At 34.8% G+C, this 19316-nt stretch overlaps 2 protein-coding genes across 3 annotated transcripts in view; one reads left to right on the top strand and one right to left on the bottom strand.

The window, feature by feature from the left end:
• Window positions 1-14249, top strand: part of NIF3L1 (NIF3 NGG1 interacting factor 3-like 1 (S. cerevisiae)) — a 31583-nt gene extending 17334 nt beyond the window's left edge. The window contains exons 7-8 of the mRNA XM_012726762.1: window positions 12550-12631; window positions 14178-14249. Of these exons, the coding sequence (XP_012582216.1) occupies window positions 12550-12631; window positions 14178-14202 (107 nt within the window). The 3' untranslated portion in view covers window positions 14203-14249. The remainder of the gene's footprint in view (window positions 1-12549; window positions 12632-14177) is intronic.
• ORC2 (origin recognition complex, subunit 2) overlaps window positions 925-19316 on the bottom strand; it is a 27068-nt gene continuing 8676 nt past the window's right edge. For both annotated transcript variants that reach the window (XM_004674830.2, XM_012726737.1), the window contains exons 6-18: window positions 18816-18908; window positions 18128-18159; window positions 15849-15909; window positions 14149-14339; window positions 13442-13540; window positions 12953-13062; window positions 11331-11463; window positions 10423-10519; window positions 8389-8535; window positions 7312-7483; window positions 4087-4148; window positions 3323-3441; window positions 925-2654 (exon numbers count right to left, since the gene is read on the bottom strand). In XM_004674830.2, coding sequence (XP_004674887.1) covers window positions 2568-2654; window positions 3323-3441; window positions 4087-4148; window positions 7312-7483; window positions 8389-8535; window positions 10423-10519; window positions 11331-11463; window positions 12953-13062; window positions 13442-13540; window positions 14149-14339; window positions 15849-15909; window positions 18128-18159; window positions 18816-18908 — 1403 coding nt within the window. In that variant the 3' untranslated portion in view covers window positions 925-2567. The remainder of the gene's footprint in view (window positions 2655-3322; window positions 3442-4086; window positions 4149-7311; window positions 7484-8388; window positions 8536-10422; window positions 10520-11330; window positions 11464-12952; window positions 13063-13441; window positions 13541-14148; window positions 14340-15848; window positions 15910-18127; window positions 18160-18815; window positions 18909-19316) is intronic.

The following is a 19316-nucleotide window of genomic DNA, read 5'->3' as shown; positions in this document are numbered from 1 at the left end:
AACATCCTTTTTATGTGAAGGGAGTGTTCATATATTAAAATGAGAAAACATGATGCTTAGAGTCCAGTAATTCTGGAATATGATAAAAATTTATTTAGGGGCTTCCTGGTGGCACAGGGGTTGAAATCTCAGCACTGTCAAGCTATCACCAGCCACTGTGGCTCAGTTCAGCCCCCTCGGTAGTGTATCTCAGCAGGTCCTCTTGTTCTGCTCCCAACTGTCTGATGAACCCTCTCACTCCCACCACATTTGGCCTGTACTCCAGTTCTCATGTGCATAAATAAATAAATCTTTTAAAAGTAGTTAAGCACTCCCTGCACAAGGAATTCAGTATTTCATTAAGTTTGAAGAGTGTGTCTGTTCTGTGTATCTGTGCCTTTTTTTTTTTTTTTGACCATATGTTAAAAGCAACCAGAAAAAATCTTTCAAGATTTCAGGTCTGTTCAGTCTTGCCTGAATCAACTAACAGCAGAAGTTGAAGCTTTACCAGTCAAACTTTGATAGAGTATACAGAACATAAATGCTGAAACAAGATAATGAAGAGAATATAATAATCTTAACCAGTATCTTCATCAGATCTGTAAAATGTACTTATAAAATTACTGACCGAAACATTTAATGAGTTTTAATAAAGAAAATCAGTGCTGGGCCCTCCCTGGTGGCGCAGCGGGTTAAAGCACAGCACTAAGAAGCTAAAGCCACTTCCGTATGAGTTCGATCCCTGCCTGCCCCGGAGGTGACCACATGGCGCGGCAGACCTCTCCTGACCCGCCCGCTGCTCCCCTCAGCAGCGTACTTATCAACCTGTTCTGCTCCCCACTCTGTTTCTGGTGAATCCTATCACCCTCCACATCTCTGGCCTGTACCCCAGTTATGTATGAATAAATAAATAAATCTTTAGAAAAAAAAATCAGTGCTGTAAATTTAAAATGATTCTATCCAAATTGACTTTTTGTTTATTAATATTAAAGATGGTTGACACATACTTGCAAATAGTTATCGACACAAAAATTATAAAAATAAACCAGTAGTTTTTAAAGAGCAAATGCAAAGTTTGCACATTAGGTAGTTAAAGATTTTGTATACCTTTTTTTACTGTAAGTTATAAACTAGGTATGGGAGACAAAAAAGCAAGGTGCAGGTCAGCAAATATATGCTACCACTTGTGTTTTTAGGAGGAGATAAGGAGTGATAATCAATGGTGGCCTAAGAAATTGACTGGGGAATAGAAAAGAAACTGACTTTTCATCGATGTCCTTTGGTACAATTAAAAAAAAAAATCAAGTCACATTCATGAATAAATGTTTAAATAATTTGGTTAGTAACTATACTTAAGATTAATCTCTTAATGTATGGATTTTACATAAATTAACTATTTACAAATGACTCAAGAAACTTAAACATTTGGGAAGATTACTTTCATGAAAAAAATTTACAAAGATACATGAAATGATGAAAAATGTTGATGCAGTCCAATACTTACTACAGTGATATTTTAATGAAAAATTTCATTTCCAAGTATGAAATACTTAAAAGCATATGTGAAGGCTAAGCTATCAAGTGGCCACAGCTAGCCTTTCTCTCTTTCCTAGGAAGAAAGGTTTGTGTAAATATTTGGGTTTGTAATCATCACTTTAAGAAAAACATTAACATCTTAGTATTTTTAATTAAGTCTAAATGGTAAGTCAAGATTAACTTAGTCAGCCATTAATATGCTACTTACTTGTATGTTATTCAAGAAAGGAAAAATATGTTGATATACAAGAATAAATTTTTATTTTCCAATGTCTTGAAAATGACTAAAGTGTAATTCAGGATTGTATTTTTCTAGCCTGGCTTTTCCCTTGTATTATGAAGGTGATGACAGGTATTAACAGTTCTGATTATCATGATAGATCCAATATTATTTGTGTGCTTTCTAAAGTGGGTATACACCCTCTATACTTGTTAGGATTTTTTCACTATTCCAACTGAATAGTGTCAACCATGTCTCCCGCAACCAGTATGTAGCCTAAAGGAGAAAGCTGGTTCACCTACCTTTTCCCCAGTCTTACATCTTTTGTTAAGCCATTTCTGAAGTCATAAGAGATGATCTGATTCCTCCATTACACTCATGAACTCTGACACAGAGAATAGCAAATAAAGCAATTATGTGATGCCAATGTTTTTGGACTTCCACACTCTGGAACAAGCATATTCACAAATAATCAACTCCAGGAGTGTTGAAAAGACCCTCAAAAAGTTAGGGATATCATCTCTAGTATAAAATAATTGAAAAGCATCCAGTTCCAAATAGTCCCTGAGCACACTGTTCATTCTTGTAAGAAGTCTCTGGAGAGGTAATGAATGAAAGGCACATTTTCTCTCAACTTGAGAATCAATGCATAGTACTAGAGATGGTAAACCAGCCAGGCTAATCAAGGTTCTAACTGATGACATTCCCCCCTCCCGATTTTAAATTTTGTACACTGGAAAGAGTCTAATATTGGATGTAAACAACACTTCAGACTAGAGGAGTGGCAGCCAAGTACAACCCTTCCACAAAGATTCAACAATGAATGACCACTTCAACACTCCTCGTCTTCCTTTTCCAGGAAATCAGTCAATGTTCCATTGTCAACAGGAATTAATAAATATTCCACTCCATCAGCTCCCTGAAAGACAGAATATCCTGAATGTTAGCTGCAGCTAAGAGAAGTATTTGACTACTTTAGGTTAAACAGATTTGATTTCCTTAATATTTTACATGCATGTAAACTGTGTCCCACTAGTTTTCTTTTCTCTATCCATGCTATTACTGCTGGAATGCTCATACCTTCTTCTGGACTCTTTGATATCCATAATTAGATCACATTCACCTATTTTAATAAACTCTTTCAGAACTTTGTACCTTCTGATCACAAGACAAAATCTTACATGCTTACATTAATGAATGCTCATCTCCATTAGCCTAATCTCTGTGAGAGAAAGAATTAGGTTTTTTCTTGTTACTGTATCCTAATACTTAGTGCAATATCTGATACACAGAACTCAATAAATACTGGGTTAATATAAGTAGGACAAGAGGTATAGAATTGTCTGACTCAGTGTATTCCAAATGGCCTATTATTCTGGACAGCAACTTATAAAGCTTCCTGTTCTGCCCTGAAGCAGAGTATTTATCTTTTTCTGTAGAACTTTAGCAATTGCTTAAAAATGAGCCTTTGTAACCCATTATATCACAAAGGTCATGAAACCTTACTTTCATAATCAGATATGATTTTATTCTGTCTCCTTAAGGAAATGAAATAGCATTATAAATTTCTTTGCACCAAAGGCTCACCTTCTTTGTTCTTATAAGCTTGTGGTCCCTAAACTCAGTTAACTGGGCCCGAAGTGTCAGATCACTATTGACAAGGAATGCCTCCCGACACTGCTGGTAAAAATCTTGAAAAGAAAGTCCTGGAGAGTTCAAAAGGAGATGTGAACTTAAGACAGCATTTAAGACACCATGCTTACTGAGATATGCACAGCAAAGAACACAGAAAATATTGATGCCATAGTGTGCCAAAGCATTTAAGTATTGTTTTAAAAAAATGAGTACTTCTAAAAAAAGCAAAACTAGAGAACACGTAGGCATTATACCTTGACTTATATATATCCCCACCACACACACTGGCTTATATATTTTTTAAGAGAACCAACATGTTGAAATTAGTCAACTGGGACTGTAACAATCTTGTGGGGAGTTTTTAACGCTGTGAATAAAGCTGACTTTTAAAGAAGAAACTAGAGTAAGCCATGAGAGCTGAGCGCTTTTAATGTTCAAATTAACATGTTATTTTTGTTCAAGGGGAAGTGACTCATCTAAGTGCCCAGTGTATTAAGTAGACGTACACCCACAGACAGCATAGGAATTTTTAATGGAAACTGAGGTTGCCTATCAATTCAATGGCAAACAGATCAGCAGCATAATCTATAGGGTGGCTTGAAAGTTAGTTATGTGATAATACACGCCCTCAAAAACTGCAGTGCTATTTAATTCCAGATTACTAGAATTTATGGGGTAAAACAAAAGTCACACGATTTAATATAAATATTGAATACCAATGTAAGAAGCATTATCCTGGTTATCCAGCTGATACTTTATTAGTAGCCTGAAAATTCCCCTAGGGAGAAAAATAAAAATAAGTAAGAATTCAAATTTACAATATTAACAACAAATGACAACAGATAGTAATAAAATACACAAAGAGAAGGAGAAATATGTGGGTCTGCTTATATTCTGTTCATTTCTCAAAGGAGTCTCATTTCCTGGCCAACTTAAAAAAGCGGTTTTTTATTTCCTTTCAAGGAAAATCTAGGCATATTTTCATTTCCAGAGTGTCAACTGGCTCACTATAGAAAACTTAGAATATATAATAAAATCTAGAGAAGAAATACCAATCTCATAGCCCTAAAATAACAGCCATATAACATATGCAGCTTTCAAATCTTTGTGGGATGAGGTATGGCAGAAACACATAAATTCATGTACATTTATGCTTAACTTTTCACTAACTGAATTGCCCTGCCTTAAAAACTCTTCATTAACTTCAAAACCCTACTGGTTTTGAATGCTTATATTACTTCCTATTTTAATTCCACATTACTTATATGTACAATTGCACGAGTATTCTCATATTTGGAATGATCTCTATAGAAGAGTATCAAGTGGAATTAAAGGATTAGAAGCTGTGTTCCATAAATTAAGATTCCCAGTAATTCTTGGGTATGACAAAAAAATGTTATGCTTTTCCATTTTTATTATCTAGAAAACAATTACTCTGAGTATATTTTGGATCATCTGAATAACCATTTTACTAGCAAATACTGCTACCGACTCCATACTCAATTTTGGTTAAGGTGTTACATTAAAGATTAAATGATAGGAAGTTTGCAGAATAAATCAGCATTTCAAAGTAGTTCTAAATAAACAGTGTGTATAGAGGTTAGAACTGACAGGTATGCCAAACTAAAAATTATCTACAGGGCCCTCCCTGAGGTGCAGTCGGTTAAAGCATAGCACAGAGAAGCTAAAGCCACTTTAGCATGAGTTCGAACCCTGCCCAGGAGGTGACCACATGGCCCGGCAGACCTCTCCTGACCCGCCCACTGCTCCCCTCAGCAGTGTACTTTGTCAGTTGGTCTGTTCTGCTCCCAGCTCTGTCTCTGGTGAATCCTCTCACCACCCCTGCACCTCTGGCCTGTACCCTAGTTCTGTATGCACTAATAAATAAATCTTTAAAAAAAATTAGTGTTTAAGGGTTAACATGAGGGAGTTTTTATGTCTTGTGTCTGAGTTGAGTAGCTTGGTTGTGGCTAAGTAGTTACACAAGGCTACACAATGAGACAAAATAGTACAGAAATACCCACACAAACTCAAACACATACACGTGGGTATACACATCAATGGTGAAATATCAGTAAGTTCTGTGAAAGTGTCAACATCAGTTTCTTGGTTAGGATACTGTATTGTGGTGAGAGGTGGTGCCGTGGGGATGGGATTGAGAAAAGTGTCTTCAGAATTTCCCTGTTTATTTCTTTGTAACCACATATGAATATGTAATTATTTTAAAATAAAAAGGTTTTAAGAACACCAGATATGAAACTGCTAATAACAACAAAATCCCTTGGAAAGCTCCTGGGTATTCCCTTTCCCTCCCTCCTTTCAAGCCATATTATCCTGAATTAGGTGTTTTCATATTTATACTTTTAAAACTTTCATTCATAATGATATATAAATTTGAATACCACTGTATTGTTTTATATGTTTTTTTTTTTTTTAAGATTTATTTATTGACACATACATACAGAGATGGGGTACAGGTCAGAGGTGCAGGGGCAGCGAAAGGATTTACCAGAGACAGAGTGGGGAGCAGAACAGGCCAACTGAAGTACACTGCTGAGGGGAGCAGCAGGCGGGTCAGGAGAGGTCTGCCGCGCCATGTGGTCACCTCCGGGGCAGGGATCGAACTCATGTGGAAGTGGCTTTAGCTTCTTAGTGCTGTGCCGTAACCCGCTGTGCCACCAACGAGGGCCCCTGTTTTACATGCTTTTTATCTTTACCTACACCATCCTGTCTGATTTAGCATTTGTCTTAAAGAAAAATGTCCAGGTTTGGACAATAACTGGTATTGTGCCACTAGTCTTACCCCACATAAGCTGAATTCCTGTGGTTTCTAGGTCCAAAATGCAGTTGGGCTATGGCTTCAGTTCATTCACTGCTTTATCACTCTTATTTTTCAGCTAGCTATATTATTTAAATTTTTTGTTGTTTGGCCTTCCCTGGTGGAGCAGTGGGTTAGAGTGTAGCACTGTGAAGGTATCAGCAGCCACTGTAGCACAAGTTCAGTTCCCAGCTAGAAAGCTGGCACACATGGCATGGCAGATATCTCCTGACCCACCTGCTGTTTCCCTCAGCAGTGTATTTCAGTAGATCTGCCTGTTCTGCTCCCCACTCTGTCTCTGGTGAATCCTCTCACCTCCCTGCACTTCTAGTCTGCTTGTACCCCAGTTCTTGTATGCATAAATCAGTAAATCTTAAAAGTCTTTGCTAGTCTCACCTGCTTATTTAATAAACTTTAAATTTTCTCTCAAATGTAAAGCACACAAAAAATATTTTTTGATTAAATAATGTCTCTAATATATCTTGATACCTTTGTAATATTCAGACCACTCCTCCAAGAACATAATATTTCTCTACCTCTTCAAATATTAATTACCTATTTTCAGCAAGGTTTGCCCCCATTTTTTTAAATTAAGATTTTTTTTTAATTTATGCATAAGGAACTGGGGCACAGGCTAGGTGTGGGGGGTGAGAGGCCTCACCAGAGACAGAGCAAGACAGGAGAGGTCTGCTGCGCCATATGGGTCAGCTCCCTGGGTGGGGATTGAACTCGTGCTTAAGTGACTACAGAGAGCTTCATAGTGCTGCGCTTTAAACCATTGTGCCACCAGGGAGGGCCCTGTATTTAGTTAATTCTAATGCAATTTTTCTGGCTTATGCTGTGGCATTGTCCAGATTTTCTTAGCTTTTATTAATTCAGATATGCCTTCTGGTTAGGCTGCTGAAAGGGATTCACTGGAGACATAATACATGTTTAAAATGTATAAGCTGCGAAGCTCAAACGTTATGCTACTGCAAAGCCTAGTACTCACAATTACTGCTACTATTATTTCTCTTAATATTTCAAACTAAGTAGGAACTTGAGTAGTACCATTAAAACCTAAGTGTGCATATCTTTAAAAGTGTAGTTTATTTTCTTCAAAAAAACTAGTTTTCATTCTTACCTTGCATTAGGGGTAAGGCTTCGTAAGACATGAATAAGGGAACTAAGTGGTAGGGATCCAGATTGCTTAACCAGAAGAGAATTCTCATAGGAGGTTTCTTCAGTATAAGGACTATATGTAGTAGTTTCATACCAGAGCCAGTTATAAAGACTCTGCTTTGCATGATCCCACACTAGAACATATGATCAAAGAAAAAAAGAATTACCAGTTATTTTCATATTGTCACATTACTAAGATTCCACTCTAGAAAAGAATGAGGAAACATTAGGTAAAAAATGAATCCTCAATTCCTTCATTTTTGTCACTTCCCATCCAAATCAGTAGCTCAAAGTCTAATTTCATTGTCAATCAATATCTGACTATTTGTATATTAAATATAAGTCAAAACACATAGCACTAAAGCACTCTTTTAAAAAAGCAACAATTTAACCTTTTCTATAAAATTATCAATGTCTAATTAAATGCATAAAATAAATGTTGCAATAACACAAAAAGTTGAAAGAGACCAAAAAATAGTTGGTCTTCATCTCCTTCACGAAAATTGAGGTGGAAGGGGCCCTCCGTGCTGGCACAACAAGATAAAGTGCAGCAGATTGAAGCATTCTGCAGCCACTACAGAATGAGTGTGTTCCCTGGCCAGGGAGCTGACCCACATGGTACAGCAGACCTCTCCTATCTCACCCACTGCTCCCCCCAGCAGTGTTTCAGTAGATCTGCCTTTTCTGCTCCCTACTGTCTCTACTGAATCCTCTCACCCCCAACAGCTCTGGCCTATACCCCACTTCTTGTATGCATAAATAAACAAATCTTTAAAAGAAAAAAAAAGAAAATTGAGGTGCAAAACAATCTATATTTTTATTTTGAATAATTAGGTTCTAAATTAGTATGTGATCACCTGTATTTTTGGCAACCTGTGTCTTTCTTTAAACATGCAACAGAGGAAAGTTATCAGTCTCTAATTAAATGCATAAAATGCATGCAATGCTGAAAAACAATAAAAATATTGTGGCTTTCAACATCAAGAACATTTTGTAAGACTGATATCTCAAGAATGAAAAATAGCAATATTTAACTTACTGAGAGGAGCATTTAGGTGATCAATAGATGTTATAAGGTATATGTTACGTAAAGATGACAACTGTCCAATAATCTGCTGGTTTTTGTCTCCTCTCAATGTTTGGCTATCCAAATTGTGAATGAGAAGAAAGAGCTCTAAAGAAGAATCTAAAAAGAAAAAATTCCATTATTTTTTAATAAGTATTTATGAAGTCCCTATCACACACAACGGCTATGTGTTAAAAAAATATGTCATGATAGTACAGAACAAAATAACTACTACTTAAGGGCATGCAAATTATTTGAAAGAAAGTCAGTTACTCATAAAATATTAAAATCCTAACAATAAACAGATATTCATTGGAAATAAGCAGGGACTGGAGTGATCAGTGACTTAACTGAAGTATGAATCAGACCACAAAGAAAGCAGCTGTAACAAAGCTCAGGAAATGAGGCACAATGCTTACTGAAGTGAAGGTGAATCTGTACATGTTGAATTGCAAGGTGGAATCTCTCTCTCTCTCTCTCTCTCTCTCTCACACACACACACATGCACGCACAAACTAGAAGAGAAAGAGGAAATGTGGAAAACCCTGTTAAAAGCCAAGGAAAACCAAAAAAGGGAGGGGAGAATTTAGGATATTGCTCAAGGAACTAGGAAGGTCAGAGAAATATCATAAATGTCAATGACAGAAAATCTAGAGACTGAGCTCTCAACATCATCAAACAACAAGAAGGAAATTCAAAGTCATGCTCAAGCATACTGTTCAGGTAGCAGAGAAGATTAGAGGGGGAAACTGGTAAAAAGAAGGCAGAGGATGTGAAAACAACTCATATTGAAATAGAGAATGGTGAACTAACTTTTTTCTTAAAATGGGAGAGGTTTCACACATGTTTAAAAGTATTGAAAAGAGAATAAAGAAAATTATACTGACTGCACTGTAATCACAGGTAGTGCTGTAAATATGACTACAATGAAAACGAGTCACTAGCAGGTCTCCTAAAGTTGGTAAGAAGCAAGCAAACATTTGGTATTCATGATAAAGGACGAGTCTTTTAGAGAGAAAAAGCAAATTTCTCTTCCATTGGGAGATAGCAGGACAAGAGATAATATAGCAACAGATTTGGAGATGACATATTTTAAAAATCCAAGTTTCGACAGATTTGGAGATGACACATTTTAAAAATCCAAGTTTCCTTGAATTTCAGAATCCACCAGTCAATAGATTTAAATTGTATATAGCACATAATTTATATTTAAAAACACTATATTTGTAATATAAAACATGTGTTCATTATAAACATAAGTTATAATTACATAATAAACTATATTTCTCTATATAATTATATACGATCCTAATTTAAAATATATGTAAAAATATCTATTAAATTATATTATTTAATATTTTTATATAATATATATAAAATATATGCTTGTGCCAATATTAACATGTATATATATTACATACTATATAATACATACTATATAGATTTAAATAAAATGGCACCTATTTCAATGAACAAATATCAAAATTATCCATTGAATCAACTAAGCATTACCAATTACTCCTTTTAAGTTGCAGCTTCTGATGAAATGACTGTTGCAAGCCTAAATAATTTTATATCTAATTTTCTAAAATGCTTATATGACCAAAACATTGTATGAGATTATAGATTTTAGTATATGAAATTATTTATGTACAGTGATACTGTTACTCACTGTAAAGAGGTAAGAATTCGTTTTAAAAATATTAAACAATACAAAGATATCAAAGACACATCAGGCAATGGGATGGCACTTCACACTAGCAATACAAAATCTGTAAATCATTCTGAATTTGAACCTTTGGCTAAACAAATTCAAGGTAGTATGAGTAATTCTTTCCTGTTAAGTAAGTCAAGTTCACAGAAAAAGTTCTTAGAAGAAGGCAGCACACATGTTTTAGGAAATCAAAATCAGTATTAAAATATCCTCATTTTTACATATACTATCACAGGAATAAACAGAAGAGTGTGCTTAGCTTCACCCTAAGTCATTGCATCAACTTCACATACCTTCCTTAAATTTGTTTATTATCCAGTCTAGCTGATCCAGTATACTGCGGAAAGTACCCATATGATCGAGGACTTCTTCTGTTATAGAATTTAGGATCTATGTCATAAAAGTGGAAGAAGTACATTGATGATAACTCATTCTGACATAAGGAAAAATAAAGCTAGCAAATTAAGCCTTTTTACAAATTAAAAGGAATTTGGATTTCCCACCAAGTCTGAAAAGCCACTTTTAAAAATTCTATTAGTACTTAAATGATATCTGATTTATTTATTTATTTATTTTTGCATGAAGTAGCTAAAAGGAAGCAGGAAAAATAGCAAAAATATAAGCGGTCAGCAAACAACCCCACTCCTGCCCTCATATGAGCAACATTAGAAAACTATGAATTTATCAAAGGAAACAGGAAACAAACATTAAGGACTTTAAAAGGCATAATATATTGGTTAATATTTAGCATACAAATGATTTAGATTAATTACCAAGTGATAAATAAATACGAGCATTTGGAGTAAAAATTATCTGTTATGATGCATTAAAAACTACAATTTATTTTGTTATAAGAATAGCAAAAAGACAACAGAAGCATAGTAAAACTGAAGTAATTTCAATTTTAATCCTTGCTTCAGAGAACTATGATTGGTGTTTGGTGTAATAAATAAAACCACCATTTACCTAAGGTATGATACACTATCAGTCACAAATTAGGAAATTCAAATAAAAGCATTCAAAGCTGAAACCCTCTGAGTTCAAACATATGATCTTAAGCATCACACAATCCTACTAGGATAGACCGAAAAGTAAAAATTCTTTCAACTGAAATGCTCCCGACTGGGAAGTAGCATCCTCATTAATGTGAGGATATGGATTGGCAGGGACTAATGTTTCTTTTAACATTTTTGAAACTTACTGATTTCACACTGATTCCAGGAAAGAAGCCATTGATGACAATATGAATGGAATCTTGCAGCATGGTGGTTCGAAACCTTTCTAATAACTCTCTCTTCGAACCCAAACCATAAAGCACAATGTTGAAACCCAGGCTGTTAAGAAACAGTATTCATGAAATTAAAGTTCAGTATATCTTACTGGAAATTTTATAATTAAATCAGTTTTTTTTTTAAGATTTATTTATTTATGCATACAGAACTGGGGTACAGGCCAGAGGCTCAGGGGCGGCGAGAGGCTTCACCAGAGACAGAGTGGGGAGCAGAACAGGCAGATCTAAGAAGTACACTGCTGAGGGGAGCAGCGGGCGGGTCAGGAGAGGTCTGCCACGCCATGTGGTCACCTCCGGGGCAGGCAGGGATCGAACTCATGTGCAAGTGGCTTTAGCTTCTCAGTGCAGTGCTTTAACCCGCTGCACCACCAGGGAGGGCCTAAATCAGTTATTTCAATTTAAAGCTTATAAAGAATAGAGGAAGTTGTAAAATGTATGCTTATGTGCTTTCTCAAAAAAAAAAAAAAGCACAGAGGAAGAACTGGGATGGCTGAAAAAGCTATACTGATTCCCAACTTAACCAGGTCAAAGCACAATTTTATCATCTGTACACCAAGCTTATAGTTCCAACTTCCATAGTTTTCTTTATAGTTCCTAATATCTTTCAAGTGACAGGTGCCTGCAAGTAACAGAGAAGATGTAGGTGTACACAAACAAAAGTCTTACAGACTGAAGCATTTTTAATGACAGATTAAACTTTAAAGTAAGCAGGGGCCATGTCACAAAGGGCTTATTAAGACATCACATTTTATTCTAAGGACAATGAGTATTTAAAAGTAACCAGTCAGGTGTTAACTGGAAGGTCTTAAGTAGGAGAGTAGCATCATCTTTTTATAAGGATCACAGTGGCTGTGCGTGAAGAACGGACAGGAAGGAAGGCCAAAACGGCCAAGGACAGCATACTTAGTAGGTGCCACGGGAAAAACCTAATTGAAGAAAAAAGGCTGAAAATGAATCAAGAGGATTTGGAGTGACTTGATGTGGAAAGTAAGGAGAAAGGAATATTTCAAAATAACTGCTTTTTGGTCTAGGCAACTACTTGAGTAAGACGATATTCACTATGTGGAGCAGTGGGGAAGGAGGGGATGTTGGGTTTAAGATAAAATTCATGTACACTGAATTTTCCTAGGTCGCATCCACATGAAGACCTCCAATATATATCCAGATATCTGTGCCTGCTGTGGGAAAGTGAGACTGGGCTGGAGATACAGGTATGGAAGTGATTCCTGTGACCAACGCCAAAACATGAATAGATGACCCAGAACCCTAAGCACCAAGGGTCAAACTAAAGTATAATTCCATAATTTTCAGATTTTTTTGAGTAATAACATTTTATCAATGGCTTTCACATCTGGTTAAAATTAGAAAAAGACAGATTTTATGTAGAAAAAAATTTTTGAAAAATTTTCCTAAGATGAGTCATATGACTTTCTACATTTTAGGCATATAATCAGAAGAACATCTATTTTTAACACATGTCAATACATATTATTCTTTATTTTACAAGGGTTCATAATGAGAACAGTACTTACTGTAACTGCAACATCCATTTATGAAATAATTGTTCATGTTGTTGATTTAGTTGTTTTCTTTCAGCAGAAAAGGAAGGTGAAACCTTGCTTAGTAAGTTATGCAAAGTTTCCTACAAAAAAAAAAAAAGAGGAAGGAAATATAATCATTCTCAAACCATGTACATCAAATCAATCCAAATTAAGAATATTTCTTAGGAGTAAAGGTTAGTATAGGTCATTAATGGAATGTGACTTTCATCATCTTTGTTAAAGATGACCTTGATATCTGATAAAGAAAAAATGTATACTTATAGTAAGTCAAACAATTTTGATCGAGTGAATCATTTACTATTTATATAAGTAAAATAAAGTATGTAAGAGTTATTTTACATCTATTTGCACTTCATTTAATCAGGACAATAATTCTGATTATGCACACTTACCTTTCAAACAAAGTAATTTTTGGCTCACAATAAGAAAAATTTAGAGGTAAAACTACTTGCAACATACCTGATCCAGTTTAGCCCTCTTTAGCTTCTGCAGTGTTCTGTCAGAAGTTAAAACTTTTGAGCTGCTGTGAGCTTCAAAATATTCTTCTACTAAGTCACTCTGAAAGTGGAGAGAACAAAATTAATTCTTAGTTTCACATACTTGTTTTAAACTAGACAGTAAGTGTGGCATATAATAGAATACGGGAAATTCTTTATTTGGTAATCAGTATTTTATTTTTGAAGCAAAAATACAGACAAAGACCAAGCAAGTTTAATTCTAATAATAAAAATAAGTAACTTAGGATCATAAACTTAAAGAAGTGACTAGAGTGAAGTAAAATCTTCACTAGAGTGAAGTAAAATTTTTCTATTCAGAAAAATGATTTGTAAGTTTCATATATCTTCTTAGGTTTTTAAAAAGATGTTACAGACTTTGATTTTCCTCACACAATCACAGCAACACCAGGAACACCTGAACAACTGTGAAAATGAGGGGAAAATACTCAAGAAAATAAAGTCAAGAAAAATAATTATGCAATCCTTCCATTCAGAGCTCTTCTCAGCACTAAGCTTAGCATCAATATGGAGACCTCCCGGGAGCGGGAGACACCCAGGTTGCTTAAGGAGGGGTGAACGGGTCCAGGTCAGAACTCTTCTCCCAGGGTAGTTTGTCTTTGAGATACTACATAACTTTTCTTTAAGGTCAAAGTCTCTCTCTTCACTTACTGTTTTATCTCTTTTTATTTTCTTACAAGGTGTTTCTTTGCAAGTGGAAGCTGAAACTATTTGATTATGAGCTTGCATCTTTTTGCTCAATCTGACTTCACTGGTGTCCTCATCTTCTTGTGCAGCCTCTTCATCATCCTCTGAATTGGAAGTAGAATATTCACTCTCACTGTCAGAATGAGACCTTGTAACTGTGAAGGGAAAAGCAATTGGGAAGATGACAGTTTGACAGGAGGCATTATGAGATAACAGAATATGGGGACTGATGAAAGAATATGACTTCTGATTTTGTCACTACTTGTTCATGATTTCACCAGAACTAGTTATGTAAGTTCCCTGAGCACCGGGTCTCTTTTATCAATTAAAGCTGATTATGTCTAATCTAACAAGTCACTGTGAAGATTACACTGAAATATATGTAAAGCAACTAATAGTGAATGCCTCATACAGGAACTGTAGCAGAAACTGTCAATCATATCTAACACCATTCTCTTTCCGTATACCTTGCTGACAGGACTCAAATTTTGCTAATGTGCAATGTCCCTGTCTGTATGGGACAAATAACCATGGTAATGGTCTTTTTCTCTGCTAGATACTGGTGTTTACAACTCTTCCTTTGCAACTGGAGTTGGCCATGTAACCTTTTGACAGATAAAACTCAGAAAGACCTGCTGGAAAAGTATGGGTACAATTATCCTCACTTAAGGAAGGAACACACTTTACTTCTAGTGACCGCTTCATGTCACAGAAGTCATTCTGTACTCTATGTCTGTGATAAGAAGGACATGGGATACCATCTTTTACTGCCACAAAGACACCCAGCCACTCAGCATTACTATTTTTATAATGCTCACAATAGTAGTATCAACGAATGGCCCTATGAAATCTACAACTTGAAAAGAAAGGGCTACAGTATAAATTTTGCAGTTAGTTAATACTGTCAAGGACTCAACCCCAAGAAAGAAACAGACATTTTCTGAAATGTAAAGCTCTATAAGTCATCTGTCTCAAATTTAGTTTTTAAAAAAGTAAAACCATTTTAAATTTTCTAGCAGGCACTGATGCATGAATGTTTACTTGGCTTTGAATAGCATTCACTATAATGGGTATTTAGAATTCATTGTAAAATTTCTAAATAAGCTAAAAGAACCACATCCAAACTGTCTCAAAACAAATTAACTAAAAGACTAGTTTACTGGAGAGACATAATTAACTTGAATAAATCCACTGTCTGTAAGATAAAAGATATAGTGCCAAGTGTTGAAATTAAAAATATAAGATACAGTCCTCACTCTTAAGGAATATACAGTTGAGGATATGAAGAAAAATACAGTCTAAGACTAGAATATATATTCAATCACTATTGTATGTTGACAGATACTGCTTCTTATAAAAACTCAGTATTAAATTACATACTGGGCCTCCCTTGTAGTACAAGGGGTTAAAGCCTTAGCACTATCAAGCTACCTACAGCCATTTCAAAATGAGTTTGGTCCTGGCCAGGGAGGTGACCCAAATGGCCCAGCAGACCTCTCCTGTTTCACCCGCTGCTCCCCTCAGCAGTACTTTGTCCATCTGCCTGTTCTGCTCCCCACTCTTGTCTCTGGTGAAACCTCTCACCCTCCACAGCTCTGGCCTACATCCCAGTTCTTGTATACATAATCAAATCCTTAAAAAAATAAATAAATAACATTACATACCCATTAATCTTTTCCTTAAACCCCGCGATGCTGTTGGCAGAAATTCACTTTTGTCATTGTTCTGTTTAAAAATAAAAAATCATGATAATTTAAATAGTCAAATAATAATGACAATATGGAAATAAATGATGGACCTAAGTAAAAGAAGCAAGAAAAGGAAAACACATTTAGTACTGGATGAGTCTAGTTTCTAGAAGATAATGACAAGTGAATGTTGGGGGGGAAAATTATGAAAACAATACAAGTGCCTAAGAATTCCAAGAATGATTTGTTTATTTATTTCAGGCATTTGTAAACATATATACATGTACATTTATTATTATGCAAAGGAAAATCATAAATACATCAGCTTTTTAACCTATTAGATTAAAAGGCTTTTATTTTTTAAAAGATAACACTATACACTGATAAACAGATTTATACTTTTTACTTCTGTTTTTAAATAGTTCACAGAAGTATAAAGTCTGTTTTTTCTTTTTTCCACAGTATATAAACTTGAATACCTTTGTATTTCTAGCATATTAAAATGTACACAGAGAAAGAGATAAAGTATCTTGTGGTAGGTTTTTTTTTTTTTTTTTTTGTAATAAAAAAATGTGACAGAAAACTTTAAGCCTGGGGTCTCTTTAGGTTGTTTGTACTAATTAAAAATGTTAATACATTTTGATTTGGGATATTAGACACAGTAATCTAGTAACTGAGTTGATCCTAGTAAGGTTTATAATATATAGTACACTTCAAACTTTTTGATCTAAACCCTCAAAATTTGTTTTTATATTTTGCCATCTGATCCAGTACACATGTACATACAGAACTGAAACAAATCTTGATGAGATAATACAAAATAGAAACTTTTCTATTTCATTTTAAAACTGCAGGTTATATCCTACTAAACAAACATCAACATTGAGAATTAAGACAACCTGTATCCATATTACTTAATTATCAGGTCTGAGAACACAAGTGTCAAAAACTGTTTCAGAATATTCACTCAAAGAAAATGCTATGAGCTAATAAGTAACTTCACTGTTTGCTACAGAAACTTCTTCAAACTAATTTATCTTGATAGTTTGCTCATTTGGGCAGCCTGTTTTTCTATAAGGACAACAGATTACTCAAAGGACAAACAGCTTGGCTACACACAAGTTTACTTATCAAGAATCAGATTAGTGTCTACCAATCCTAAAATGAATTCATGAACTTTGTCTAATAACTGATCAAAATTTTATCTTTAAAGACACAGCTTAAGATCTTTGAGTTCAGATCCTCAACCCTATACATAGATCCTCAACCCTATGCATATTCTTTCCCGAACTCCCCCTTCAAGACAGTGCACTAAAATTCTGCCACAGTGATGATGTCTGCTTTTGTGGTAGACATCTAGGAGTTGTTTGATCAACTAGTTTCATTCATGACATTCTCTTGAGGGAATCAACAAGATCCTCTGATTTCTTGTGAACCACAGAACATACAAGTATATCTAAATTCTTAAATCAATTATGGAAACAAACTTTATTTTTTTATGACATTAATACAGAGAAAAATCACTACTAAAGACAAAGGAGGCTTGACACAATTTGTCTAAATAGGACATTCCTACACAGGCTGTAGCCATGGGCTGGAGTGTCGATACTCACATTACTAACTAAGGGATACTTAGGAAAGTGCAGGCATGTCTAAATCCCTTCCTACCTAGGCCTGGACACACTTACCATTCACACAGTCAATATCCTACATTTGTCTATGCCCTTCTGGGTTCAGCCCACATCCAGGCAAGATCACTTGATGAGCATAACATTTAAAAAACAACAACAACAAAAATCAAGACAAGGATAAAAATCGTTCCGCTTCTCTGGGCTAAATCTGCTGAACCCAACTTAGTTTTGAAATAAAAATTACAAAAGGATTAATGAAAAGGTTAATGGATCTTGGGATCAATAGCCCAAGAAACAACAGAACATTCTAAGTAAAAGTAAAGCAAAACAAAACCCATAAAATTTCCAGGCCAGTTCTATTAAGTTGAAAAAACCCAGGGATAGTTCTGCACAGAATAAACACCACAATTGGGTCCAGAATACCTGACTTCATTTTCTAGCTTTTCTCCTTCCTAACAGAGCGAACTTGAAAAATCACTTTACCTCTTCAGAACCTCAGATTGTTCATTCATAAGTTAGGTATTGGCAAATCCTGTAAACTGCAAAGCACTATATAAATTATGACAAAATGGATATTTTCTTACCATGTTCTATTTTGTAATACTAAGGTTTTCAATTGCTTACCTTCAACTGAACTTCAGCTGAAGCAGAATGTTCTAAAGAATAGAAGGAAAGTTATCAAACACAACACTTCACTTTTCATCACATTCTAGTTTCACTAAAAGCAAGGTTGCAGTTTCTACCCAAAAGCCAAATTCTCAAGTAACTGCATTTCTTCTAGAACCTGAATTGTTGCTATTAATTTCATGTTACTCGATTAGTAATTAGTGATGCACTTCTGTATCAGTCACATAATAAAAAAAATTAAAAATAGACCCTGATTGCTCATTATTTAGTAAGTACACTGGTTTAACTTCGTTGGAACAGGTCATTCAAAAACAACTGCTCCACAACCCTCTATAAAATTTCTAAACCCTCAAAATCTTATTTCAAATATTTTTTACAAAAGCAAGTCTTCCATGACTATTTAGCTAAAAATTCAAGAAAGTAACACTAGAGTTTATCTCTGTTCTTAACTGGACCTCTCAATTTGTACTTTAACACAAATATTTCCCCCTTTCATTGACAGTTAAATATGGGTATACAAAGGCAGATAGATTAGAGAACTGACAGCACATTTTACTGACATTTAATTTTCAAAATAGAAAAGAAGAAAATATATATAGATACAATTAGAAAAGAAAAACAAAGAAATATACTATAACTTGAAGCAACTATGAAAACGCTTCAAAGATCTAAGGTAAAACTTTACCCTTGCTACTTTGAGGATTGTTTATCGTGATTTCAGGATCATTCTTCAAATTCAGTGCAACACTTTTTCTCGGTGTTTTTGCTAGTTCTGAAGCTGTAAGCAGATAAAAGAAATAATAAACATTTAACAAACAATAGTAGATTAAAACAGGGAAATACTCTCATTTACATAAATTAACTTACATAAATCCCTAAAAACAAAGACTTCACCGCCCTATTAACAAAAACAAAACAAAAAAAACTACCCATCTGTTAACAGTGAATTGAATGTTTGTATGATCAGTGGTTAGAAGAAATGCTAAAAACCTGCACTGCAGCAATATACCTAGATATAATCAGTCTTCTTACACAACAGTTACATTTTATCATGTAGTTATTATTCCCTTGCTCTTAATGTTTTGATTTTCTTTAGCCTTTGAATAGGTATAGCTTTCCTTAATTTTCAAAGTAATTTCACTTGCTACATCCTTTCCTCAAAACTTTCAAAACAAGACTCAAATAT

Source organism: Condylura cristata, unplaced genomic scaffold (assembly GCF_000260355.1).
Source record: "Condylura cristata isolate star-nosed mole 26May11 unplaced genomic scaffold, ConCri1.0 scaffold00002, whole genome shotgun sequence".
Lineage (NCBI taxonomy): Eukaryota > Metazoa > Chordata > Mammalia > Eulipotyphla > Talpidae > Condylura > Condylura cristata.
The sequence above is the reverse complement of the archived record's forward strand: the minus strand, read 5'-3'. Positions and strand labels throughout refer to the sequence as shown.